The sequence below is a fragment of the Bemisia tabaci genome, chromosome 3 (assembly GCF_918797505.1).
Source record: "Bemisia tabaci chromosome 3, PGI_BMITA_v3".
Classification (NCBI taxonomy): Eukaryota; Metazoa; Arthropoda; class Insecta; order Hemiptera; family Aleyrodidae; genus Bemisia; species Bemisia tabaci.
The window spans coordinates 36269040-36296522 of record NC_092795.1 but is presented as its reverse complement, the minus strand read 5'-3'; the positions used below and the strand labels follow the sequence as shown (position 1 = coordinate 36296522).

At 40.3% G+C, this 27483-nt stretch overlaps 2 protein-coding genes and 1 long non-coding RNA gene across 3 annotated transcripts in view; 2 read left to right on the top strand and 1 right to left on the bottom strand.

The window, feature by feature from the left end:
* Positions 1–27483, top strand: part of MCU (mitochondrial calcium uniporter) — a 389493-nt gene that overhangs the window by 274 nt on the left and 361736 nt on the right. The gene's annotated exons all lie outside the window — the stretch shown is intronic.
* On the top strand, positions 3–27468 carry LOC140224247 (uncharacterized). Its single transcript, XR_011899545.1, has 2 exons — positions 3–429; positions 27309–27468. It is a non-coding gene; the product is annotated as an uncharacterized lncRNA (long non-coding RNA).
* LOC109037750 (uncharacterized) lies at positions 4974–9070 on the bottom strand. The gene is made up of 3 exons (XM_019052565.2): positions 8915–9070; positions 6072–6260; positions 4974–5373 (listed from the first exon to the last, which is right to left on the bottom strand). Exons 2-3 carry the CDS (start codon positions 6239–6241, stop codon positions 5121–5123), a joined length of 423 nt encoding a protein of 140 aa, XP_018908110.2. The 5' UTR covers positions 6242–6260; positions 8915–9070; the 3' UTR covers positions 4974–5120.

The window sequence follows — 27483 nt, the reverse complement described above, 5'->3', positions numbered from 1 at the left end:
TGCTCATTTTCGTCCACAGCGCTGTTTCGCATCATCGTCGATTCTGAGAATTTTGCCAGCACAGCCAGCCACTCGTTCCAGCTCTTATCCTTCTGTTATCTCCTCTCTCTGCGTTTTCATTCATCGCTCGCGCAGCGATCGAGTGAGGTAGGAATGCATCTCACAGTAGGTCACGCTATCGGTTCACTGCAATTCTCTTAGGCAAGTCATTGACCTTGCCCTGTCTGTAATCTGCAATTAGAATTGAACGCAATGCGTAACGGTTGTTTTGTCCATAACTTAACCTAACTCTCCCATTGCCGATGTAAACATCCTTTCTTTCCTGCTCCTCATTTCCCGCCGTCCTTTCACGTGAGTTCACTGTCAGATCCACCTGTCTAGTTTTTGGATTTTCTGATCTTGAAGAGACTACTTTTTGTCGTCTATTGGGTGAGTATTCAATCTATTCTATGTAGGAAGTAAGAAATTTGTTTCAATTAGTTCTTTTCCCTAAAATTTTTTGAATTAGAAGTCCAGTAAGTGCCCAATCTAGAATGCTCCATCAGGCATGCCTTCATACTATCTTCAGTTGTCAATATTTCAAATTAGTAGTAATTAACTCTTCAAAATCCGCAAATGATTACTCGCTGAACAATCTTTCATCCATACTTACATTTTTCTGTCCTCGGTTGTTTCAAATACTTACGTCATGTAGCCACATGTTCCATGTGCTTTGGTTGCTGCCGGAAGTGTGGCCTGAAAATTGTAAGATGCTGCCTCTTGTAGAGGTGTTACGTTCTAGACCAATATGTACAGGGATTTTTTCCCTAGCATATGAACATGATATCTGCCTGATTTCTAGGATCAATGAGAAATTATCCAGATTTAGCGCTGCTCACAGAATCTAGGTACATTGTCAATGAGTGCCCGAGTATTGCACCGTATAGCTGAACTGATCATGAGTGGGGAACCTTCAAGTTTAGGCGATATTGTGTGACTGCTTCAAAGGGAATTTATAATTTTCATCGCCTAAAATTTATATCTGAATCAACAACTTGCTAACCAGCTGGGCCAACATGGAATCCCAATCAGTTCGTTGTATTAGTGGATGTAGATGATGCAAATATTTTATGCAATGATTTCTGAACAGTAATATTGATTGTAACAAACCAAAATTTCTACTTTTAAAGAAAAGTATTGCAACATTTGATCAAACTACTTGAAGTAGACTGCCTTTAGTGTCCTGCCTGGAAGGTACTTTTTTCATCCACTCCTTCAGGCACTCTCCTTGCCCGTTTCATGAAAATACCGTGTCAATCATTACTTCCAATTACTAGGTACCTGAATCACTAACGCATGAGTATGAGTTAGCAACGCTAAAATAATCATTGAAATGCCTGGGATGTTTGGGGTGGCATCAAGCCCTCTGTCAACCTGTGGCCTGATTATTGAATCTATGTTGATACGACAAGACAAGACGTTCCTTTCTTAACTATGTAGTATATTGCATTTTGATGTCCTATTATGCTGCTTTAAAACTCTCAATAATCAGCCTGCTGGCGGCTATAAAATGAAACTAACTTCAACAGAAAACAAAAGAAATAAATCTGGATCTCTTGTCAGGGTTGGCTAATCAGAGTCTTTTATGAATCTTGCTGTTTGGCAGCAGCACTTGGGACTCAACCAGTTTCATTCTCTAAATGCACACGCCTAACATCACTCATTTAATTTTCAGAGTCATGAGTTTTCTTTTGCCCAGCAATTAAGGCGTGAGGTTTGTCCGAAACAAAGTCAAATAGTTTATCAAATGCCCACAGTTTCTTCTGTTTGAAATCGAAACAAAACTATTTATTTATCTCATCCAAGCCTTAAAAGTGAGCACTGCTTTTGCCCATTTCAGCTCCCTAGCCATTCTAAGAAACATTTTATTGTAAGAAAATTCAATTTCCAAAATCCATTGCTGAATATGCACTGTTTCTCCTTTTATGAGCCGGTACTGAAAATCAGAACAAAAATAGATGCCATTTTCTGTTCTCTAAGGGTGAATGGCAGATAAAAGTAAGAAGTGAATGTTCATCGTCTATATTCTGTTTGCGGAGACCCATAGCCACCATCAAGGTGATAGTGATGAAAGTAGCATTTACAGAGTTTTGTGTCTCTTATAATCTTTTCGAACTATCTTCAAGGGATTTGAAACTTATCCCAAGTTTTTCAGAAACTGAAATTCTAAACAAAGTTTCAAAATTACTATTCCAGTTTTGATCGATTGTTGCTGTAGTTTTTTCCCCTTCGTTTTTTCCTAAATGTCGGGAATTTTGTAAGTTCCTTTTTTACTGGAAGACCAGTTGTGCAACACCCAAACTTCAATAGGTACCTACGTACAGTCCAAGTTTCAGTGCTCTTTTTAAGAAATAATAGTTTCATCGGACTTACAGCGATACTGTTAAGTTGACCGGAATGAACCCTTAAGGTAGCAATTAACATAGTGAATGCTTAACGACCGCTAATACATAGCACGACACAAGTTCTTTATTTTCATTGATGAACATTTTCTTTTCATGCATTCTAAATTCAGCTTTTTCCAACAAAATTAATGGAAGAGAATAAAGCTATCCCTGACTTGATAAGGATACAATTGCTGCGCCGTCAGGTTGAACACCTCAACAAAAACATAGCCTCCTGTAGTGCAGTGGTTGTAGCACTGACCCTATGACTGAGAGGTTCCGGGTTTGATTCCTGGCCAAATGACCTAAGTTTGATGGTCTCAGGCAATGGTCACTTGAGGCTGGGGTAATAAGCATGGGGTTAGCCGATACGCTACTTGAAATTGGTTTTAAAAAAAAAAATACTTGACTTTCAGACCTTAATGTTGGTAAAAATACACTTACTAACTAAATCTGAAGCGATATTAAAGTAATAGAATTGCCCATTGAGTCTAGTGCATATTAATAGGTACCTGTTGCCTACTAAGCCAGGTAGCTTTTTTTTTTTTTTTTTTAAATATCTAAAGTCTCATCGGATTTGGAAGAGAGGGCTTACGCGGAATAGGTGGTCTCATTGCCCTTTCTCTTCAGAAAAATCAACACACAGACGATTATTAAATCGACCTGAATTACATTAAGTGCATGAAGCGCCTCTAACTTTTTGCAATTTGAGCCTGTTCTTAATGTATTTCCCTCAATCCACCCATGATGAATTGTCTGGTACATGCTTTCTCGGTCAGCGAGTAGCCAGATCGGGTCTGCGAAAAAATCTGGAATTCCAAGCACCTGCTCAGTCCAGACGAGAAGACGCGTGACTCATGACTAATGTTGTCTCGTCAGATTAGCGCCCAAGAACGTTTTCCTTGGCCCTCCTCTCTGCAACTCCTACTATTACTACTTGGTAATTAATTATGCCTCCCGTCGCGTCGCGATGAGTGGACTATGGACGCCCGACCGTCTCGGCGCCTTCATATTTTGGGAACCCTTTCGTTTTTCGACACCACCACCCCCCCCCCCCCCCCCCCCCCCACGCCGCACAACAGGAAGAGTCAGAGGAAGAAGTCGGACAAAAAGTGGATACTTGAAAGGCTTTCAACTCCTTCAATAAAAAACGTCGAGGTTTTAAGAGTGGTTCAATTGGTTTCATCGTATTTCCCTCAAGACGCACCCCTTTTAAAAAATTTTAAATTCAACGAAATACACTGGAAAAAAAACACATTGGATCTAGAGTCCAGACTCTTAAAAACATCGACAAGAAAAAATATTCTTGATTCAATCGGATTTTGCTTAAATCAAGAACCAAGCCTCTTAATTTGAGCGGATTTCCTTTTGATTTAAGCAAAAATCTGATTGAATCAAGAGTATTTTTTCTTGTCAACGTTTTCAAGAGTCTGGACTCTAGATCCAATGTGTTCTTTTTCCAGTGTAAACTCCAAGATTAGCAGTTTTTGTCCAAAATTTTGTGTTTGGCTTATTCTAACGACTCGCTCTACTGTGCGGCGATCTTCTTGCGTAGTTAGACGACACCGAAAAAAAAAACTGCTAGAATCAACACATGAAATAGTGAAAAAAGGTGACAACTCATCAAAATAGATTAAGAACACCGGGTTGATTTAACTAATTTGGTGATTTGTCACCGTATTTTAGCATTTTTTTTTTCAGTGGAGGTGTCTCAGCTCAAGAGCCAAACTGCCAGACAGCAAATTGTTCTAGGCCTCCGCAATTTTCTGCAATGCGCTGAAATTTCGCTTAGAGGTCAACACAACGCGCTGTTAAAAAAATTTGTTTCGTCGGATTATTTTTTGATGTGCGTCTAAGTCGTATTATTTCACAAGAGCTGAAAATCGGAAAACCTTCGAAGGGGGGGGGGGGGTTGGTCGCTTAGCCTCCTCAGTTTTAGGGCTTTTCCACAATTTGATCTCGACCGCGCGGTTGAAAACAATCTACTCCCCTGGGCGCTACAGTTTTTCAATCAAGGAAAGGAAAAGATTAGGATGCTCTTTCCCACTAGGTTGTTTGTCCCAGGGGTGCAGAAACTTCCCAACCACGCGACCGGCCGTTCGCGTGAAATGCGAGAACCCATGTGAGGACGAGAAAAATGGGGGAACCCATGTGAGAACGAGAAAAATGGGGGAACCCATGTGAGGACGAGAAAAATGGGGGAGCCCACGTGAGGACGAAAAAATTGGGGGAACCTTCGGAGGATTTTTTTCTTTTTTTTTCTAGGGTTTCGGGGGAACCTAACTGTCAAGCGCGCTGTTTTTGGGGGAACAAACTTTCAAGCGCGCTGTTTTTGGGGGAACATACATTCAAGCGCGCTGTTTTTGGGGGAACAAAACATTCAAGCGCGCTGTTTGGAGGGAACCCAACTGTCGACCGCGTTACTTTATGTGTCGGTCAAAATTCTGCGAAAACTTAAAATCCTAAATTTATTTTGGGGGAACCCTCGGAAGTTTCTGCATCCCTGGTTTGCCCCGCCGGCTCCTTAGAAAAAACTGGAAAACGCTCAAGTGCCTTTAGAATAATATATTTTTTACAAGTTACAAACGATCTTAAAATGATGATCCGAACGGATCAGAACGAAAGCGAAACGGGTCATAACTTTGATTTGCGCAGATGCACAATCCATCCTTCAGGTCGTCCCAATGTTTGGCTTTGTTAACAGTCCGATTCTTCTGGTTGTGCTAAGACCGTAATAACGAATTTGTAGGGGCTGTCATTGTTGTTGACGTAGGCGAAAGTGGCCTTCTTACTGCCGACACCATCGTAGTGGTAGACAAAACCAGATTTACCGTTGGCCAGTTTATCTATGATTTCTATTGCAGTGATAGTTTTGTCGTTGGTCTTGCCTTCCTCTGGGAACTCCTTATAGTCGCCGTCGTCCGAGCTTATGACTGTCTTGTAAAGCACACTGAAACACATTCAGCAGTTAATACTTAATCATCCAATCGTAGCATTATTAAAGAAAACCACAATACTAAGGTGTCTAACACCGGAAGTAAATGAGCAACGATTTATCGAACTGAGTTGGCCTAATAACTGACTTTACCCCAACTTTTGGGCTGAACACGGGTCCATCACACTTAGAAACTTATTAAGTATATGGCTTTAATAACAACTATTGTGGAAGAAAACCCTGAAAGCATCTGAATGCGACTTGAATTCGGTCCGTCGAATCGAACGGGTAATTTTCGTTCGGGTATTTTCAGCTTTGACGCAAGTTTTACCAGAGATATTTTTTTAGGGTAAACTTCTCAAATGTGTCTCAAGGCGCAATGGGTCCGTCTTATGCCGGTATTTTCGCAAAAGTTCAGTGATGGAAGTTTGCTTGTTTCCGCTATAAAATCACCTGAAAAATTAGCTCATGGTCTAATCATGTCGATTTCCATTCCGCCTCTCAACTGATTTTTCTATCTTAATCGGTATTCTGTGCACGGATCATATGACTTCAGTTAATTTCCTGTCATAACTTAAACACACATCGAATGAAATTTTCCTCTGCAAATTGCAAAACAACATTTGATTATTTTTGTTTGAGAAAGCATACTGAGAAAAACGTGGCTAGATTGCGCTTAAAGTGTAAAATAGCGGTGAGTAAAAATGTCTTACTATTCGTTCGGTTTGTGCTCGCCGTAGTGCAGTGAGTGATTCCATATGGGCTGGTGAAGTTTGTTCATATGGGCCAGGTTCAGTTTAGGAATGTGAAGACCATAGGTCTCCTCGATTGCGCCCAGAGCGAAAAGTAAGGCCGCAGATACAACTGCTGAGCTTAGCATCATCTTGATATGATAGATTTCACTGGAAAAAGAAAGGCGTGTTCTTTGAGTGCCTTTTCAAGCCTTAGATTTTGAGCTTTCTTCTTGGATTAAAAATGTGCGTTTATTTCGTGTTTGCATTCGCTAATGGCGGTTATTTGGACCGCGTTAAACAGAAAGGAACCAAGCCACATCAGCTGTTGCCAAATTTAACTGGGAAATTTTATTTTTTACGAGAGAACTTTGGTGCGGATTCCTTTGAAAATTGTAAGGAAGTTGCTTTGTGTTATGAAGAAAATTCACCGAAATTTGTACAAAAATCTGCGCAACCGTTTTCATGTATAAACTTAAATTGTCCGATTAAATTTGGCAATAGCTGATGTGGCTTGGTTCCTTTCTGTTAAACGCGGTCCATTTATGACACAACATCAGTGGCGTGGCGTGAATTGCGATACATCGATTGTTATGCCATTTAAACCTATGGTAAAGAATCGATTATTAAGGTGTTCGCTGCGAACACCCTGTTTATCGATCCTTTTCCATAGGTTTGAATGGCATAACAATCGATAAATCGTAATTCACGCCACGCCACTGCAGAACAATATTAAAAATAATTAAACGAGTAAAATTTTGTTAAAATTAAATCTAACCACTGAAGAAGACGGTTATAGTGGGAAGAAGCTATTATAAATCGACATTCTTTCATATTGGTCAGAATAATTTTCCCAGAAGACTAGTTTTCTCTTTTAGGTCATTCTCTCTGTTTCCTTTTTCCCTTACCACTACTTTCTTGCTGTCAAATTTTGACATTTTAAAGAGACGAATCTTGTCATCGTAGATGACTTTGCTACAGCCGCAAACTCGATTTCTACGCTACTATCTCTCCTCCTCCCTCTTTCCATTCATGATACCACGAAAAGTAAAATCTGCTGCGAAAATTTTGATGGGAGCAAGCACGCAAATATGCATGTTGCACTCGAAAATAAGCTCAAAACTAAATTCTGTCACACTATATTAAAGATCGCGCTTGACAAACAGTGATTATTGATGCGTTGTAATAAAAAATTAAACATTATTAGGCAAGAGCCGTAGGCGAAAAAAATGGAATTCAACTCGCTACACTGTTATTTTGCATTCGAGCGACTTCAAAAAGCCTTAGATGTAATAAAAGAAAGTAACGATTTTCCCCCAGGAATCACAGGTTTTGAATTGCCTACTTTGATTCAATGCTAAATTTTTGAGTCCAATTTTTTTGTGGCTTTAACTTCACTACAAGTTTGATTCAGAACTAAGCGCATCTCATAAACAAAAATATTGTGATCTTCTTTCAGTGGAGGCTTCAACCGTAAATGTTAGTATTTAGGTGATATTATGAACATCGTACTAGCTTTGGACCAAGTCGTTTCCTCCTAAATAACCCAATACCGAATCAAGCGGAAAAGCTCTAATACGTTCGTTTTAGAGAGATGCTCAGGCGCGTTTTCAAGTTGCCCGAAGATGAGCACCATTGAGATGAAAGAACTCGCTCACCAAAATTTCAACTATCAATTTTGAGGAAACTGCTGTACCAATTAAAAAATAAATTTAGAAAACCCGTCCTCCGTGCTTTTACATCAAAAGCCCTAAATAAAGGTATCACAAATTAATCTATTCTAAACATGTCAGGCCCTTCTCCGCCATGTTTTTGTTGAGCTATTGGGCCGTTTAAACGCATTGCTACTAGTTTACTAGAATTCTAGAGTCAGGTTGAAATCAAAAAGAGCTCCCTATCGGCCGAACGCCTAAAAAGAAAAGAAGAAATAAATTTGATTCCACGGAACTGACGAGGAGATCTGCACTGGAAAAAAAAGAATCTTAAATTTGCCGCCAAGAAGTATTTCTCTTAACTCAAGAATTTTGCTGGTTAATATATGCTTCTTTTTTGCTTAACCCAAGCATTATTTTTCTTGAATCAAGAAAAAGTCAGCTTAAAGCAAGATAAAGAAAATTCTTGGCGGCAAATTCAAGAATTATCGTGCTTGATCCAAGCTACTTTTTTTTTCAGTGTGCAGAAACAGATTCTACTGGTCCTTAATCCCTGAAAATTTGAAATCCGGAGCATGGATGTGCCTAAATCCCCCTGATGCCTACCTACAATAAAATAATCTCTATGCTAAAATTCACGTCCATCACTGGAAAAAAAATAACATTGGATCTTGAGTCCAGACTCATGAAAACATTGACAAGAAAAATACTCTTGATTCAATCAGATTTTTGCTTAAATCAAAAGGAAATCCGCTCAAATTAAGAGGCTTGGTTCTTGATTTAAGCAAAAATTTGATTGAATCAAGAGTATTTTTACTTGTCGATGTTTCTAAGAGTCTGGACTCTAGATCCAATTTGTTTTTTTTCCAGTGATGGATGGCTGTAGATTCCCAAGTTAATAAATTAACAGAAATAGAAGCCAAATTAACAGTGGCGTGGCGATGTATCGATTGTTATGCCATTTAAACCTTTGGTAAAGAATCGATTATTAAGGTGTTCGCTGCGAACACCCTGTAAATCGTTCCTTTTCCATGGGTTTAAATGGCATAACAATCGATATATCGCAAAGCACGCCACGCCACTGCAAATTAACCGGGGGTGGGGGCAAAAATTCTATCAATCCAGCACGGTCTCAGATTTCACCCAGTTAACAGAATATTTGACAAGTCTCACCTGGAGCTGAAACTGCACAATGTGACTAGCTAAACGGCACTGACGAATGATCCTGTGTGGACCGATCCCCGACTCTTTATAGTCGAACGGGTCTATCAGGGACTTTTCCGGCGGCACTTGAATGTAAAATGTTGATAAGCCCGGAATTTTTCCCCCTGCGCGAGGTGATGAAATTTCATCATCCTTGGTCGGTTTTGATTCGTATTTTCTAGTGTCAAAACCACTCGAGGGTGAGTCACCATCTCCTAATGTCAATCAGTCCGGAATGTGGCCACTTAATCCCGTCCTTTAGAGAACGATGAAAGGCCCGGTGTCCGACCTCTTATTGTTTTTAAGTGCATCACATTTTGACTCGGATATCGTTAATTATACTGACACCGCACAGTGGATCGAGTCAATAGGAGAGACCGGACAACATTTGGAAACTTTAAAAGCATATAACTCCGTTAATGATACCAAACTTTGATCTTTTAAAAGTGGTCCCATTAGTTTCCTCGGGAAATTTTCTTTTAGAAGCACCCCTTACACACTGGGGGAACAAAACACATTGGATCTAGAGTCCAGACTCTTGAAAACATTGACAAGAAAAAATACTCTTGATTCAATCAGATTTTTGCTTGAATCAAAACGAAATCCGCTTAAATTAAGAGGCTTGTTAAGGCTAATTAATAGGATTTCAGCTAGATTCTGATTGAATCAAGAGTACTTTTTCTTGTCGATGTTTTTAAGAGTCTAGATCCAATGTGTTTTTTATCCAGTAATTATACGTACATCAAAAGGAGGAGTATCATTAAGGGCCTTTGCCGGCCCCACCTGGATTTTGGTGAATGTTTCATATTTTCTAAGTACTAGTCCTGGGTAGACTCTATGTTAAATCATTCACCGAACGGAGCCCGTGCAAAAGTGCAGGAGCTCCTCAAACCCAAAATTCTGCCATCGAAAAATAGTCATTTTCGTAGACTTTTTCGACTGTTTTCACGCTTCCAGCAGGTGATCCCCGCGTACCTCTTTTATCTTGTACTTTCCAATTCCGGCCTTTAAAAAGGCCTTCGATGAATTTGAAGGGGCCTCACGGTTCATTTTTGTCCCATTTCTAGGTTTTTTTTCCCCCCAATTTTACACTTATAGAACTTAATACTGAAAAAAAACCACATTGAATCTAGAGTCCAGACTCTTGAAACCATTGACAAGAAAAAATACTCTTGATTCAACCGAATTTTCGCTTGAATCAAGAGTACTTTTTCTTGTGGATGTTTTTAAGAGTCGGGACTCTAGATCCAATGTGTGTTTTTTTCCAGTGAATTTAAACTAAGAACCGTGTACGTTTTAAAAAAAAAAAAAAAAAAAAAAAAAAAAAAAATTGAATTTTTTTTTTTTTAGTTCAGCAAAATCCAGGTGGGGCCGGAAGAGGCCCTTATCGATATTCCTCCTTTGCAGTTTTAGTCAAAAACTTCATGTCCAACCTCTCTAATTGACTCGATCCGGTGTGTGACGCCCGGCCGGCCGCGCGTAAGCATTTACATCGCTGCAAATCTCAAGGAGTAGAAATAAGCACGAGAAAATTTGCAGCCGTTTGGATGGGCGAAGCCACAATTATGACAGAGAAGCCGCGAGTTTTAGATGCAGTAAAATAATTATATTCGCCCGTGGTGAGATGACATTTTAGACGATTAGCAACTGTGGCTACTCAGTTTCTGCACGGTGAAAGAATGTCGAGACGATGGAAGGTCAGCTCAACGAAAAGGCGCCCCCTGTCCGTCACTAGCGTTCAAATTTAGGAACCTCTTTTTCAGCTTGGCAGTTGGGGGGGGGGGGCGGTCAATGCATAAATTTCCTACGTCAGTTCTCGCATGCAATTTCAAGCCGAGTCAATGAATACGTCAATTAAAAGCCATGCATATGCAGGCAGCGTTTTCGGTCAAGTTGGGAACCCCCCTCAGGACAGTTGGCAATCGCAATGAATCAATGAATCGACTTTCATTAAAATGCTTCTTGGTTTAACTGGTCAGCCAGCGAAAATGGGAGGAGCAGAACTTTTAATCGAAGGAATTTGAATTATTTCTCTACGTACATCAGGGTTGCCACGGCCAGGGAATACCGGGAAATGTCAGGGAACTTTAAAAAGGCAGGGAAACCCGAGAAATGTCAGGGAATATGACGGAAATGTCAGGGATAATTTGTTAAATCACTTTTATTTGTTTTCTCGAATGGGTTTAAAGTTTCGAACAACAGATTTTGTCTGAAAACAATTTTTAGTTATGTCTTCTTAACCACCTGTTATATCTTTAACTGTCAGGGAATTTCGCCTGTGTTCGACAATCACCTTTGAGTTTTAGGAGCCATGTGGCGCATCAAGCCCGATTTTTAGGCGCCATTGATGATTTTTTAGGGGCCAAATTGACTTTTTGCCTATGTATCACCGCGCATGTAGTGAAAAGTTAGACGCAAGATGTTTTCGTAACAGAACTAGTAAGTAGCTGTAACTTGGAGAAGACAAAAGCACCAATGATGAAATCGTGAAGAATAGAGAAAGCTTTCACTTGTGGTGCTGAAAATTTTTAAAAATCACCCAATATGAAAATTCAGATTTTTAGGGGGCAATTTTGTAAGGGCCATGTTGGCGCAGAGCCTTCATTTTTTAGGCGCCATGGCCGATTTTTTAGGCGCATTTGGCGCGTTAGCGCCTGTAAGTTTCGAACACTGAATCTCACCAAAATGTGTCAGGGAATTTCATCAGGGAATTTTTCAATTGTTCGTCGCTGATTAAGGGCCGATGTCTCCTTTCACTACCAAAGATCATTCAAATCCATCTTTCCTATCCAGTGAAGTCGTCCATGATACTTGTGTAGTTCTGCCGGTTGGAAGTTGGTGCGATTTAGTGTCGAGCGGGCTAACATTCCGCCATCACTTTCTCCGCCGATTGAACGCGTGAAGTAACAAACCCTTCAGGGGGTTGAGGTCACGCAATAGCCTTTTCCACCGGCTGTTGGTAACCCGTAATTACGCTAATGTCAGGGTTTTTTAATCTACGTTTCCAGGACTTCCACGTTTTGTCGTTACAGAGCGCGCTGCGCGCCGCTCCGTCTATTTTTTTTACCCGAATGAGCGATCCTTTTCCTTGTCGGCCATGTATTATTAAGCTCTTCCCTCATCGGCATATTAATATTGCGGGCACGGGTTACATGCCCCCTGAGAATTTATGGCCTTCTTCTGTTGAAACATGATTACGTATGGTTCGTGCAGATGTCGGACGGAAAATTCTCGGTAGTATTCGATATTGATAAATTTTCTTCTTTTTTTTCTTCAGATTATTAAATCTATTAATACCACTAATCTCTGCATTTATATCAAAGCAGTGCAACTCGCCAATTTTGAAAAAGTAAATAAAAACCAGACACAAAATTTTGTAACTGATCACTAATCACTGTGATTACTGATTGTGGGGGTTTCCTGCTAGTTAGAACTAAAGTTATGGCCAGTGGTGCTTGACTTTTGAATAACCCTGCACGTACATCGGCACTTCTCTGCTCATCTATCCCATTCTAACATGTCAATATATAATGTAACAAAAAAACAAACAAAAAAGAGTTGAAACGACATCCGCCCTTTTGCCTCCACTGCCCCCCCCCCTCCATCCCTTCCTTTCTTGGAAAGAAAGAAATGGAACTTTTCTTATCTGTTACCATAACTCCGGAAGTAGGAATGTACATTGTAATAGATTCTCGGACGGTTACGCAGGTCTGCAATCATCCCCGAGCGAGCGAAGGGTAGTTTTCCGAGATGCATCGAAAATGAATTAACCTCCCTGTCGTGAGGGCAAAACGGACGGATGCTCCCCGGATCCACCTCCCACCCTCCGCAGACGATTCGCGCAGAAATATTATTTCGCCACAGGAAGGTGCGAGGATGTTGCAGAAACGACAGCAATTCTCGGGGGAGGGGGAGGAGGAGGGGGCTCTCGAAGACAAACAAAAGTGGAGAATGCTCGGAAGCGCGGAAATAGATTCCGCCCCCCCCCCCCCCGCTCCCGAGCAGCGCGGCTCAGGCTCACGGCTCACGTCAGTTCTAGTTACTAATTCAAATAATTTCACAAGTGCGACCCCGGTGCACAATTTATGGCACAGGTGCACTCCAACGTGATACGTCGTTGCCGTCTGGAGTTTTAATTTTTGCTCTCGGGTTTTATTCCGAAAACGACGGTTCGGTTGCCTTGGGCTCGGTTTTTTCAAAGTTACTCGAGCGGTTAACTGATGAAGCTAACCGTAGTAGCTTCGAAGATGTCATCAAGTTGACGATTGTCTACGTCGGCATTAACTCCGTAACTGCAGCAGGCTGCACGGAGAAAAAACCTCGTATGTGGGACCCGAAGTTTAGGTCATATGGATCTCTGAAGTTTTCGGATTGAACATCTGAACACTTTAGCTCTAGCTGTCGAGGTTCGGATCAAATATCTGAAACTTCAGTTCTTACATCTGAAGTACTTCAGATGTGAGAACCGAAGTTTTACGGATCTGAAAACCGAAGTACTTCAGATATAAGAACTGAAGTTCAGATGTGTGATCCAAACCTCAGCAGCTGGACCTAAAGTGTTCAGATGCTCAATCCGAAAACTTCAGAGATCCATATGACCTAAACTTCGGGTCCCACGCACGAAGTTTTTTTCTCCGTGTGCTTATTGAAATTTGAAATAGATAGACGAGGGAGAAAAAAGGAAAATGGAGCGGCCATATTGGCTGAAACGGGTTGTTGTGGACTAAGGAAGAAAATGATGGACTAATAGATATAGGGTCCCCCGTGAGTTGCCATTAGTGAATTACTTTCCTCATGTGTCAATTGCTATCATCCGCCTTCAGCAATAGCATCGCTTCATTTTCCCGTTGCCTTCTTTGTCTATAGATTTGTCTATCAACGCTAATAATCAACCTGTAGATTAGTTTTTCGTATTGAAACATCATGCGCTCGAAACTAGATTCGCAATATATCAGTTGCGCTCAACGAGGTATTAGAGAGCAAAATACTGATTGGTTCTTGTTCTCACGCACGCATAACGCATGGAGGGTCCATTTGCCCCCCTCTGAATGCATATGAAAGTCTCCTCAAGAATCAAAACTTGCGTCAGGCGTCTCTCGCTTATCTGTAGCGTAAATGTTGATTTTTACGACCGTCGCGTCGCGACAAATCAATGTACAATATATGGCAAAAGATATGCAGTTTGATTTCGTTGGAGACTAAATTGATGGTGTTGAAAAATACGTAATCGATCTATGGGTTGCAGGCAATCTGTCAAATCAGACATATTATTGTATGCCTTGGCAGAAAGTCAAATTTTGAAAGTTTACAAAGTTTCGTATGTTTTTACAGAGAGCTCTCGGATTGTAAATATTTTGAAAGTAAACATTCATCGAACTACGCACTGTCATCGGCTATGTTATCGCAAAAAGTAAAAAAGACTGAAGAAAAACTCCATGATTTCGACAAAATTGAAGGTCGGCACGATTCCACCTTAGTTTCCAATTTCGGGAAATTTCTTCTTCTGAATTTTTAAATTTTTCTGTAGAAGAAAATCGTCGTAAAGTCTTACTAAGGTGTATTTCCGAAATCATTTGCCCAACTTTCCTCCAGATTGTCAAATTAGCCCTCCCCCTTTTTTTTTTACAAAGACATTCACCTGGAATAGAGAATTTTCAGGAGTCTGAAATTTGATGAATTTCGTGTTTAAGTGGAAGCTACTGAGTGAACTGAACACGAGGATACCCTCGGTTCATGAATTGAACAATTATTGCGGAGAAGATGTGATGAAATCATCTAATCTGCTAAAATACAAGTGTTTAAATGGGAAATGCTGCCAGATGACATCAGTAGCCGGTGCATATTCTCACTTTTAAATCTTTTTTTATACTATTTCCTATATCAGAACAAATTATAAAAAATACAGTGAAATCAGCTCTTTAAGCACTTTCAGATGAAGCAACAAAAAATTTGCATGCGAATTCTCCATTCCTTTAAACCTCCCTTAATCACCATGTAAACCGTATCAAGCCCCCTAAGCCAAGGAACGGCGATGAATTCGGCCGCAAGTGAACTCAGAAGGCGCAAATCAGTGTGTGGAGCCGTCATGAGTGGGTGCGTTCGAGGGGGAATTTGGCAAAGCGCGAACCGCGGGCGGGGAACGAGGCGGGAGAGATTCAAGCTCAACAAACGCGCGAGCGCCGAACTGCGATTTATAACGCCGCGGCCGTCGGGCAAGGTCGCCTGTCCCGCCGTGTTCGACAAGAGAGCGAATTCGCAGCCGAATAAATGCCCCACTTTCGTTGCTCCCAGCCTCGGATCCATAGCTTACCCCTCCTCGTTTACTCAAATGCCCCGAAATGGAGTTGTTGCATGTGTGAGGGATTTGCGATTTGACCATTGATTCTTATGTAAAAGTTTGCGAGAAACACGATGGTGCCACTGGTTTTCTCTGAAATCATTTCCCAAGGTCAAAAAAAGCTCTCAAAGTGAGGCCAAAATGGAGGGGATATCCCACCCTACCCTGAGAGTCCACCTCTACATCAAAACAAACTCTCCATGCAAAGATAGGGAGCAAATACATTAGCAGTGATGCCGTGTTTTCAGTTTTGGAGTCCCCAAATAAAAGTGGCAGCCCTATCAATGTATTAGCTCCCTATCTTTGCATGGAGAGTTTGTTTTGATGTAGAGGTGGACTCTCAGGGTAGGGTGGGATATCCCCTCCATTTTGGCCTCACTTTGAGAGCTTTTTTTGAGCTTGGGAGATGATTTCAGGGAAAACCAGTGGCACCATCGTGTTTCTCGCAAACTTTTACATAAGAATCAATGGTCAAATCGCAAATCCCTCACACATGCAACATCTCCATTGTAACCGTACAGGAGTATCATGGAGACATGGACACACTGAAAAAATGCGGATTTTCCGCGAATCTGCACAGATATTCAGGATTTTCTCGATGAACTTAAAAAATAGTATGAGATGTCTCTACAAATTTCATTATATTACCATTTTTGCTGAATTTCAGTGCGTTTCTCCGTACACGGAGAAAAAAACTTCGTACATGGGATCCGAAGTTGAGGTCATATGGATCTCCGAAGTTTTCTGATCACGCATCCGAAAACTTAAGATCGAGCTGCCGAAGTTTGGGTCAGACATCGATGTACTTCGGTATGCACCGGAGTACTTCAGATGTGTGACCCGAACCCTGCGGTATATATCGAAGTACTTCAGATGTCTGACCCGAACTTCGGCAGCTCGACCTCAAGTTTTTAGATACGTGATCCAAAAACTTCAGAGATCCATATGACCTCAATTTCAGGTCCCACGCACGAGGTTTTTTCTCCGTGTACTTTCCACTTTCCCAATCCGACTCTCAGACATTTTTGTGTTCGATATCATTCTCAACAAGGGTGCGTCAAGCCCTGTTTTTGGATACGGTCAAAATTGCGCGGTCAGGAACGAGACATTCTTCGTTCAACGCAAAAATCTTCCCTGTGACCACGGAACATTAAATCCAGGACTTCTCGGATATCAAAAATCCTTCAAATATTCGTATAGGCAATACCGCATTACTCCGGAGTTGAAATAGTCGCATCATTATAATGCAATGAATGCTGAGCGATCCCTCTCATCATATCCAGTTGAACTGAACCCAATGTCAGCCGTTCTGAAGCAGACAAAGTGCCTTTGGCTTTTCATCTAGGCAATACCGCATTGCTCCCGAGTCAATGTAGTTGCATCACCCTAATCCATTCGATCTGGAGCGATCTTAAACCTTCCTTTTTCATATTGAGTATAATTATTCCCTTGTTCTATCAAACGCGTGACACTTAGAAGTGTTTATGAAGAAGAGAGAAGATTTTTCTACCACTATTGCTGAAAAACGGCGTCACACTTCAATCAATGAAGTGAGAAGACTGCCAAGTGGATGTCGAGAGGTGTGATACACCAACGGTGAAATGGGAATACTCCTCTTGAGAGCCCGCGGAGTAAACACAATTTGGAGTCATTTTTGTCAGGAGTCAACATGACGGGTGTAGTGGCTCGTCTGAGTGTTTGTTTGTCAACAGGTTATACCTAATAATTAGGTGCATGTTATTTGTACATCTCAACATTTTTGTATTTTCTTTGCCAAGCAAATTTTTCTCCTGAATTAGGGTTATTTTCTTCTTCTTTAATCTCTCTCGCTTTCTCTCCTGCACCTACAGTTTTCTAAGTATTAATTAACCAGTATCAGCCTAACCACAATACATGCATCCTAATTTACTTCCACATAGTATGTCTAGTAAAAAGTCTTGAACTCCCCGTCGCAAAATTTCAAGTAGTGGCGTAGTTTTTATGTTTTAAGCCTTTACCCGTAGTGCCTTCTGGATTATACTGTATCCGCCTGATAGCTGAAATTCGGCAAAGATGGGAAGGAATGAGTCAGAGCCCTACTGGCTGGCCGGCTGGTGGCAAGAGAGTTGATCATCATTCCAACGCGTCTCTTGGGTCGGAACTTTGATTCGTGTTTCGTGCGACCGTCGTCGACCAACTCACCAGCGCGCAGCTCGAATCTCAACTTATGAATGAATCTTCTCATTACGCAACATTTCATTCGCTCATCGTGCAGGCGCGTCGCGACCCGCCTCCACTGCACGGTGGCACTTCGCATTGTTGAAAAATTTTTGCTCTCGGTTATGTTTAGTCTTGCGCGCGTGTGAGATGGTCCCTGGAATTTAATCGAATAGACCGCGCGAGTCTATTTTTATTTTTATCGCACAGTCATAGCGCACTTGTGATTTACACGCAGGGACGCTCGCGCTAATGTTAGTCGTGGGTTTCTTAGAAGATACAAAATCATGAAAGTGTTCCTTCTTCTCCTATTTCTTCTGTTTTATCTATAAAAACACATTGGATCTAGAGTCCAGACTCTTGAAAACATTGACAAAAAGATGGCCCGCCCAACACGAAATATTGCAGCAATATTGCAGCAATATTGTCAATATTGAAACAATATTGTCATGTAAATATTTCCTTAAATACACTGCAGAAATATGTTGACAATATTGCTAAAATATTTCATGACAATATTGTAACAATATATTTATAAAAATGTTTTAAATATATTTACAAAATATATTTATGTAATTACTTTTAAAACAGTTTGTAAAATATATTTACAAAATATTTTAAAATTATTTTAGAAATATTAGTTTAAAAATATTTGTTTAATATTATGTTAAAAATATTTTATAAATATTTTTGTAATATTTAAAAATTAATTGCTAAAATGGCAAAAAATGGTTTGCGATTTCTGCAATTTGCTTTTTTTGCTAAAATGCCCACCCTCGTGGCGAGAACGACAAAACAATTTGCAAAAGTGGTAATTTTATTGTGCGAAAATGGCACTATACTTTTGCGAAATTAACATTACTAGTTTATGCTATTATGGCTAAAATTTTTGCTAGATTTTCAAAATGTTTGCCAAATTAGCGTATGGTTTTGCTCTGTTTACCAATTATTTTGCGGAACTTACTAAAATCAATCGCTAGAAAAAAGAAGGGGGGGGGGGAAGAAAAGACAAAAAGAAGGGAAAAAAATAAATAACATAACATAAATACATCGACATAAATTCAAACTAGGAAAAAGCTCAAATAATTAAAACTGGAAAAAGACGCAATTATAAAAAACAGTAATTTGGTAAAGAAAAAAATGAGAGAGAGTTAAAAAAAACGAAAATTTGTAATACATGAATAGGAATATGTTGAGTACAATTAATAAAGAATTTGAAACACAAATTACAGGATGAAATAAAAAATAATAAATAAATAATAAATAATAAATTCTGGTAAAATATTATAAGAATCCGTCAATAAACAAACATATTACGGACTCAGAGGCCTGCGATAGTTAAGAGATTGAATTTACGGGCCCATCTACATCAAGCCTGGCTGGTCTGGTGGTAAAGTACTGGACTTCGGATATCAACTCCACCCCGAGGCGTGGGTTCTAATCCCGACTAGGACGGCGCGGATTTTAAGGTCAGTAACAACTCTACGATCCACAACCTGGACGCATGTGTACATTAGAAAGAAAATTAGTACCAAAGACGTCTCCTAGAGTGCGCGCACACGGATATGGAATATGATAACCTCATCGCAAGTAAATATTTTTAAAATATATTATCAATATTACCTTGACAATATTGCTGCAATATTGTCAGGGGGGCGGACAACAAACTATTGCAGCAATATTATTTCGATATTGTTAAAATATTGTTAAAATGTTTTTGACAATATTTCAGCAATATTTTTAAAATATTTCCGTGTTGGGCGGGGGACTCTTGATTCAATCAGATTTAAGCTTAAATCAAAAGGATCTCCGCTCAAATTAAGAGGCTTGGTTCTTGCTTTAAGCTTAAATCTGATTGAATCAAGTAGTTGATACATAGAGTGATATTTGGAATGCGTTAAACAGAAAGGAACCAAGCCACATCAGCTATTGCCAAATTTAATCGGGAATTTCAATTTTGTACATGCAAACGGTTGTGCGGATTTTTGTGCAAATTTCAGTGAATTTTCTCCATAATACGAAGATAATTCCTTGAAACTTTCAAAGAAATCCGCACAAACGTTCTCTCGTAAAAAAATAAAATTTCCGTGTCAAATTTGGCAATAGCTGGTGTGGCTTGGTTCCTTCCTGTTTAGCGCGGTCCATTTGTAGGTTGATAGATAGTAGGAGGAATATTTACTTATAACCGGGAAAGTTTAGAAATCCAGTTGAGATGAAAAATCCTAGTAGTATCTCTTTAAGATCTCAAATTTTTAGCCCCGGATTCATTTAGATTCTTGCTTTCCCAACTGAAGCATTTTATTTGGAAAATTTTATTCGTGTCTCTCACACCGCTGAGAATCTCTATCTGCTCGCTTTCTCAAAGCACCATTGCTTTCATTCCAATGTCGTAGGTAGGTTGACATTTGACATCGCAGTCGCAGCCAAATCATAACGTGTCTCATCATACAAACTACCTGAATGTGTGCAACTTTTGAGTCTGGCAAAGATTTTAGGCAAGGAAATCAGTTTTCGCGGTTACAGGAGCATCCAACTTCTAAATTTTTATTGTCATAATGGGGGCTGGACAATAAACACCCCATCGTAAATGCCATTCAATAAACCTACGAAATGGAGATGCGTCGATTTTGGGTGTAAATACATACACGAATAGTCGATGTTTCTCATGTCTACGACTAATATTTCAAAGCCTGTATTCACTTTGGTGTCTGTTATTGTTATTGGTGGTTCGGTACACCTCTAGTTGGCAACGTGTCGGTCGCCGCACAGTTGATTGAGTCAATTAGAGAGGTTGGACATGAAATTTTTGACAAAAACTGCAAATGTTGACGTTTATTTTGTCACATTTTAAAGTTCTGGGGGTGATCCTGGAAGAAAATTTTACGAGAAAACCAATGGAACCACTTGCAGAACATATCAGATTTTTGTATAAACGGAGTTATGAGCGTTTAAAGTTTCCAAATGTTGTCCGACCTCACTCATTCACTCGATTCGCCGTGCGCCGGCGTTTCGGCAGTCAAAACGAGAGGCAAGGAACGGCACGGCACAGTAACCCAGAAGAACGGCGGCGGTAGCCCGACTTCAAAGCTCGGCCAACACGGAATGCGACAAATTGATGACAGATTCACTCTCTGTTGCCGCATACCAACGACATGGTGATCGGCATGAAAATTGCGATTTTCCAAGAGCAACGCTCAGTCAGGCCATTTTTAATTTCATTTCGAGTTTCACAATGGGCCTGTTGCATGCAAGAGATACAGCCGCGCGAATAGACTTCTTAGAGGTTAAATGACACGAAAATTACGATGGTCACATTAAAAAAGTCTGAAATACACTCCTTACTGCGCAATTTGCGTTGTTAGGAACGCGCTTTTTTAAATTTCCCGCGTCTGGGGGCAGTTTTCTAATCACCGGAAACGAGCAAACGGCGGGCTCGGTGATTTCCGGAAGTTGCCGAGTCGTTGTTGTTGTTGTTGTTGTTGTTGTTATTTTTTCCTTCAGTTTGTTTACAAACCCAACGTGATCTCCTATAGTGGTCCATATACGCTTTATGCGGTATCAAATCGATCAACTTTTAAATATCCAACGCAATCCTTCTACATTTCATTTCACTATGTCACGAGCTCCGATTTTTAGGTTATGTTGTCAGTTTTAGTTGACCGGAAATAGCCGCGAGTTGCCGTTAATTGTTTCCGTTAGAAGACTGCCCCCAGACGCGGGAAATTTGAAAAAGCACGTTCCTAACAACACAAATTGCGCAGTAAGGAGTGTATTTCAGACTTTTTTAATGTGACCATCGTAATTTTCGTGTCATTTAACCTCTAAAAAGTCTATTCGCACGGCTGTATCTCTTGCATGCAACAGGCCCATTGGATGGATTCAACCGGAATCTCTACATCACTGGCGCTTTATCATTCCGATTCACTCTTGTGGCCCGATCTCTAACGAGCACACCTCATCTTACCCTCCTGCACATTTCTCTGTTTGGTAAAAATGCGTCCAGTTAGGCTGATTTGTCCAATTCTTATCGATTCTAAACTTTTCAGCATCAGTGACCTTTATTTAAGGACTTCCAAACTAGAATTTCTTGACCAAATATACGACCTCTCTCCTTACTTCAAGATCATTTTAGTTTGGATCCAGTGGTGAAAAAATAACTTATTTTTTGTAAGCTTTGAATTGCGGCCACAAATGCCCCTTTTTTAAAACTGAATGAATATACTGAATTTTTTGGGAAGGTACTAAAAAGCACTGTAAAAGTACTTCGTATTTGTCAGCCAGTTTTGGTAGACACCCTATTTATGCGACACTAGAATACCTCTGTGGGAAGTTGGTAGTTTTGAAAACGCCTTCAATTGTGGCGTGATACCTCCCGCATTCCGGAGAGCACGAATAGTTGTATCATTGCGCCTTAGCAATAATGCGATGGAAGATTAATATTGAAGTAGCCTTCGCGGTTGGCCTTATCGGTTTTTCTTTGCCGCTGTTGCAATTTTGCCCGCTTAGTCGAAGTTTGCCCAAGCTCGGATCGTTTCTAGCTAATGGATCATTTTTATAGAAGCATTCAGAATAAACAAGCTGTAAGAAATATAACTAAAGAATAGGAACTCAAATCAACAATCAACCTAAAGGTTCCGAAAAAGCACTGAATTTGTCTACTCATGAGATAAAGATTTTTTTAGGAAGGTACTGAAAAAGTACTATTTAGTATTTAACTTTAGCCAGCCAGTTTTAGTAGATACCCCGATGACTCCGTATGCCTTATCGACTTTTATAGATTTTCTATTCCGCAAATGGTTGTATTTATTAATGCAGCATTCACATTGGTAAAGAATTCTCGGTCCCTTCACGGAGATTCGGAAAATTTGAAGCATGATAATACAGCATTTCTGCAATGAAGCATTTGCTTGCACTGGAAAAAAAAAAACACATTGGATCTAGAGTCCAGACCCCTTAAAACATAGACAAAAAAAAGACTCTTGATTCAATCAAATTTAAGCTTAAATCAAAAGGAAATCCGCTCAAATTAAGAGGCTTGGTTCTTGATTTAAGCTTAAATCTGATTAAATCAAGAGTATTTTTTCTTGTCGATGTTTTTAAGAGTCTGGACTCTAGATCCACTGTTTTTTTTTTTTTCCAGTGTGGAATCGGATACAAGGCGCCCCAGAGAACAGTGGAGTCTGAGATGGATCTGTCGTTTTCCTCATACTGGGCGGCAGCGCTGCTCCAGAAACTGGAATTGCCGCCTGTTCGATATCACTTCAAGTTTTTATGCATATCTTGGGTCCATCGGTGGTGCGGGGGGTTTATCGGGAGAGCGTTTCGAGAGGCTGCATCGATGCGGACTAAAAATTCACGACCCTCGCCTGAAACCATCAACGGGCGCACAAACGCTAGGCGTAAGTAAATTGTCATGTTGCGTATCCCTAAGTAGATATAAACCCACTTTTAGTGTGTCGGCGCCAGCTTTTATGGGTGCGCCGTCCAGTGGATGTTGATCCTCCAGAGGGTTTTTCCACGTTCCTCGCTGGAGGGACGCCGTGGTTGGAGGAGCAAAATACTCGTTTTTTCCGGTCTCTTTGCGGCGATATGACAAAATCGTGGATTTCTATTCCGTTCATTGAGTGGGGTGGTTTTCAAAACGAACTAGGATTTTACTTAAATGTACAGGTGTGCTGTACGCGCAATCATGGTACTTTTCTCACACTCCACCCCTCCAGAGTCCTATGCTAAGGAAAAACGCTGTATGAACATTCGAGAGTTGCCACATTTCTCCCTATAAAATATGTACTTTGTTGACATTCATGCACATTTTTTCTTGAAACTTTCAGATATTTTATTTTAAGTTGCGTACAAAATTGCCTGAAAATTTTGGGAAACAAATATTCACATTTCCCAGTAATTTTGGTTTTATCGAAGGAAATTTGGCAACGTCTGAAGGCTCATACGGCGTTTTTCCTTAGCACCGCGGCAGTTTGAGCCCTCAGCCGTTGCCATATCTTCTCCGTTGAAAAAAGAATTTATTGGGAAAAGTTTGACATTTGTTTCCTACTTATTGGGACACTTTTGTCTGCAATTTAATCTAAATATATGAAAATGTCAAGAAAACGTATGCATGACTTTCCTCAAAAATGTATGTTTTATCCCGGGTACTGTGGCCACTCTTGAAAGTACATACGGCGTTTTTCCTAAGCACGACAAAATTCTGTCTTTGATATCGCACTCCGGAGTATAAATAAACTATCCAGTGGTTATTTCGACACGCGCTAATGGCTAATGGCATCAACTACCGTGAAAAAACCGGTTGGGCAGACGTCGAGAACTTACACCTGTGCGGTTCGATGAACCGAGACCATGTTTAATAAGTTGACGGGCGCGTAAAAGAGGAATAGCGGGTGCGGAAGAATGCCATTCATAATGGAGATGAAGCTGGCCAGTGCGGCGGAGCACAGTGGATCGAGTCAATAGCAGAGGTCGGACAAAATTTGAAAACTTTAAAAGCTTATAACTCCGTTTTTACACAATTTTGAGATTCTCAAAGTGGTTCCATTGGTTTCCTTGTGAAATTCTCCTCTGGAAGCACCTCCTTGATGTTCAAAATACGACGAAATGAACATCAAAATTTGTCGAAAATATAGTGTCCGACTTCTCTGATGGACTCGTCCCACTGTGCGGAGTTTCAACAGGTTCTTTTTCCTTTTAACGGGACTCCCGTCCTTTGTCTCGCGAATTAATAAAAAGCCGGCCGGCGTTGAAAGTTGAAAGCCCGCCTCTCACCTCTCATAAACCCGCGATCAATATTTACGCCCGTCTCCGCATTCCGGGCGCCTCCACATACACCACCCCGACACATTGCATCGCACCCAGGGTTGCCACGGTCAGGGAATGCCGGGAAATGTCGGGGAATTTTAAAAAGTCAAGGAAAACCCGGAAGTGTCAGGGAAAATGACCAAAATTTCAGGGAAAAGTGGATAACCGCTCCGACACATTGCTGCACACCCAGGGTTGCCACCAGGGTGTCTACAAGTCCGGAAATAGTACTGATTTTTCAAAGGCGGTCCGGAAGTACTGAAAAAGTACGGAAATTCCGGAAAAACTTCAGGAATTTTTTTAAAATTTTTGTCATTTTTGTCGCAATTTCAAACTTTTGAAATTTTTCGAATTTCGTCAAATGAAGGTACTGAAAAAGTACGGAATTTTTCTGTTGGAGGAGGTATACTGAATTGCTTGAGAATGTACTGAAAAATTACTGTAAAAGTACTTATTTTTGACCATAGCCTGTTTTAGTAGACACTCTGGCCACGGTCAGGGAATACCGAGGAATGTCAGGGAAAATGACGAAAATGTCGAAGGAAAATGGATAAGCACCTTTATTTGTTTTCTAGAATGGATCTGACGTTTCGTACAACACATGTTGCCCCAAAACTACGTTTCATTATGTATTTTTGACGATCCGGCATTTTTTCAATTGTCAGGGAATTTCACCGAAATGTGTCAGGGAAATTAATTTTCTTAATTCTGTGGCAACCCTGTAACACCTTTCCGGGAAAATAATCGGACGGAATTGAACGTCGTTCGGTGGAATGAAACTACCCGATTTCTGAGAAAATACGTGCACTCTTGAAATCTCGCGGTAAAGTCTCGAGTGCTTTTCACTCAAGTCCGCAATAGAGTGCCTGTTTAGCGAGAGGGCAATGCCGCTTTGGGCGAGTGAGGGCGAATGCCGGGCGTTTTGGGTGTCGGGCGAGAGGAAAATGACTTTTTTTGGGCGAGTGACTGAATGCTAGTTCAGGGTAGCATGAAATGTAAGAAAGAAATTGAAGATTGGAAATTTCAGTGAAATTTCACGAGGCTGTGAAATATTTCATTTATTTATATTTATTTATTAAATACCTTAATTTTTGTAAGCTTTGAATTGCGGCCACAACTGTCTCTTTTTTAAAACTGAATGAATATACTGAATTTTTTGGAAAGGTACTAAAAAGTACTGTAAAAGTACTTAATATTTGTCAGCCAGTTTTAGTAGACACCCTATTTATGCGACACTAGAATCTCTCTGTTGAGTGTTGGTAGTTTTGAAAACGCCTTCAATTGTGGCGTGATACCCTCCGCATTCCGAAGAGTACGAATAGTTGTATCATTGCGCCTTAGCAATAATACGATGGAAGATTAATATTGAAGTAGCCTCCACGGTGGCCTTATTGGTTTCCCTTTGTCATTATTGCAATTTTGACCGCATAGTTTTCATTCATTTATTTCAGGGGCTAGAGCATGCAACTCACACTCAAACACACAAAAATAGAAAAAATTCACAATTTTTACATTGTGCGGAACATAAAAAGGAACCGATATTTTTCAATATCTTTCATAACTTTCTGACATTTCTTGATTCACGTGAAATTTCAATATTTTATTTTTCGTAAAATAATGCCACTGTGACCTAGTCAAATAATGATTTTAATTCATAAAAAAGGACAACGTTGCTTACTTTCATGCAGATATTGATGTCTGAAGCGGTTCAGATCGGAGAACATGAAATTGCATTGAAGCTACTGGTGTAAAGAGCCCGCTTTGTCGAAGTCAAGTAAAAATCCGTCAAAATCAGTTATTAAACTGTTTGCCCTTGATGCGTATAGACGTTTTTTTGGAGGTGTCCGAGACACCAGACGGCCTTCTGTGGTTCGTGCACCTGATCGATGTTCATTCCAATGCTGCAGCGTTAGTTCGCGGCCATCTTAGTAGATTTTTTGGTTGGATTTACTGAACTTCTGTTTATGGACGCACTTTTAGTGTAGCTTTCTGCTTAGATTTCGGATACAGCACGCGTGACGACGTGAACGAAAAGGCACGCGTGGTTAAATTCCACATTGTACGTGGAATGGAAGGATTCAGCTCCGGAAATCGCAGGGGGCGCGGCCCTCATTTCAGGATGGAAGGGCGCCAGTATAATCTGACCAAGCAATTATACTGAAGAAACTCTTCAATATTTTTTCTCACCAGTAACGTTCAATTGAGCGAGATAGTTGTGATCTCAATAATATAGAAATAAAAGACTTTTCGGTAGCTAAAAATATAGCACGCGTTAGTAGATAACTAAATGAAACATTTGCGTTGCACTATTAAAGCGCCACATAAGAGCTCTTTTTACGACTGTTTTACGATCGCGCCTGCTCTCTTTTGTTGTTCGATCGTCGCGGATGCATTCACTATGCAGGAACTTTGAAATTTGCCTTAGATGCACCTGCAGTTTTCTGCACAAAGTGTCTTTAATGGAGCTATTCACTTGCCAAACTAAACCCTCTCTCTTACCCACCTCAGCTTGAACACCACTTCATGCTCCTTTTTTGAGAATCATTGAATGCACCATAACTTTAAATCATTTTCTCAATTGACGAATAATTAAATTTAACTTCTAGAGCCCTAAAAAGTCTAGATTTATTCATGGGAAACTATTTCGACGCAAACTTGCTCTTCCATTGAAATTCTCTGATTCTATAGTAATTGAACCGCGTTAAGCAGAAAGGAACCAAGCCACATCAGCTATTGCCAAATTTAACCGGGCAATTTAATTTATTACATGAAAACGGTGAAGCGGATTTGTTTGAAAATTTCAGTGAATTTTCTGCATGTTACAAGGCAGATCCTCTAAAATTTTCAAAAAAATTCGCACGAATGTTCTCCTGTAGAAAATTAAATACCTCAGGTAAATGTGGCAACAGCCGATGTGGCTTGGTTCCTTTCTGTTGAATGCGGTCCAATTATGAATCTATGTTTTTCTTTTTTGCGTGTGTGTGTATTTTTTTTAATGGCCTGTTTTCGTGTTTGTTGCAGGTGAGCTCGAATAGATCCATGATTAACACTGAATTCTTGAATGAAGATGTGACCAAAATGTAAGTTGTTGAATGAATATACCCTTTACTAGATGATCACCCATTAAATGAACATATGATCCGGGTAACAATGAGTAAGTACTAACCTTATCTAATTTACATGCTGGACCTTGGGC

Coding starts and splice junctions, on each gene's coding strand:
- LOC109037750 (XM_019052565.2), bottom strand. CDS start 6,241: ATGATGCTAAGCTCAGCAGTTGTATCTGCGGCCTTACTTTTCGCTCTG. Junction 5,374..6,071: donor GAGCACAAACCGAACGAATA/GTAAGACATTTT, acceptor AATGTGTTTCAG/TGTGCTTTACAAGACAGTCA.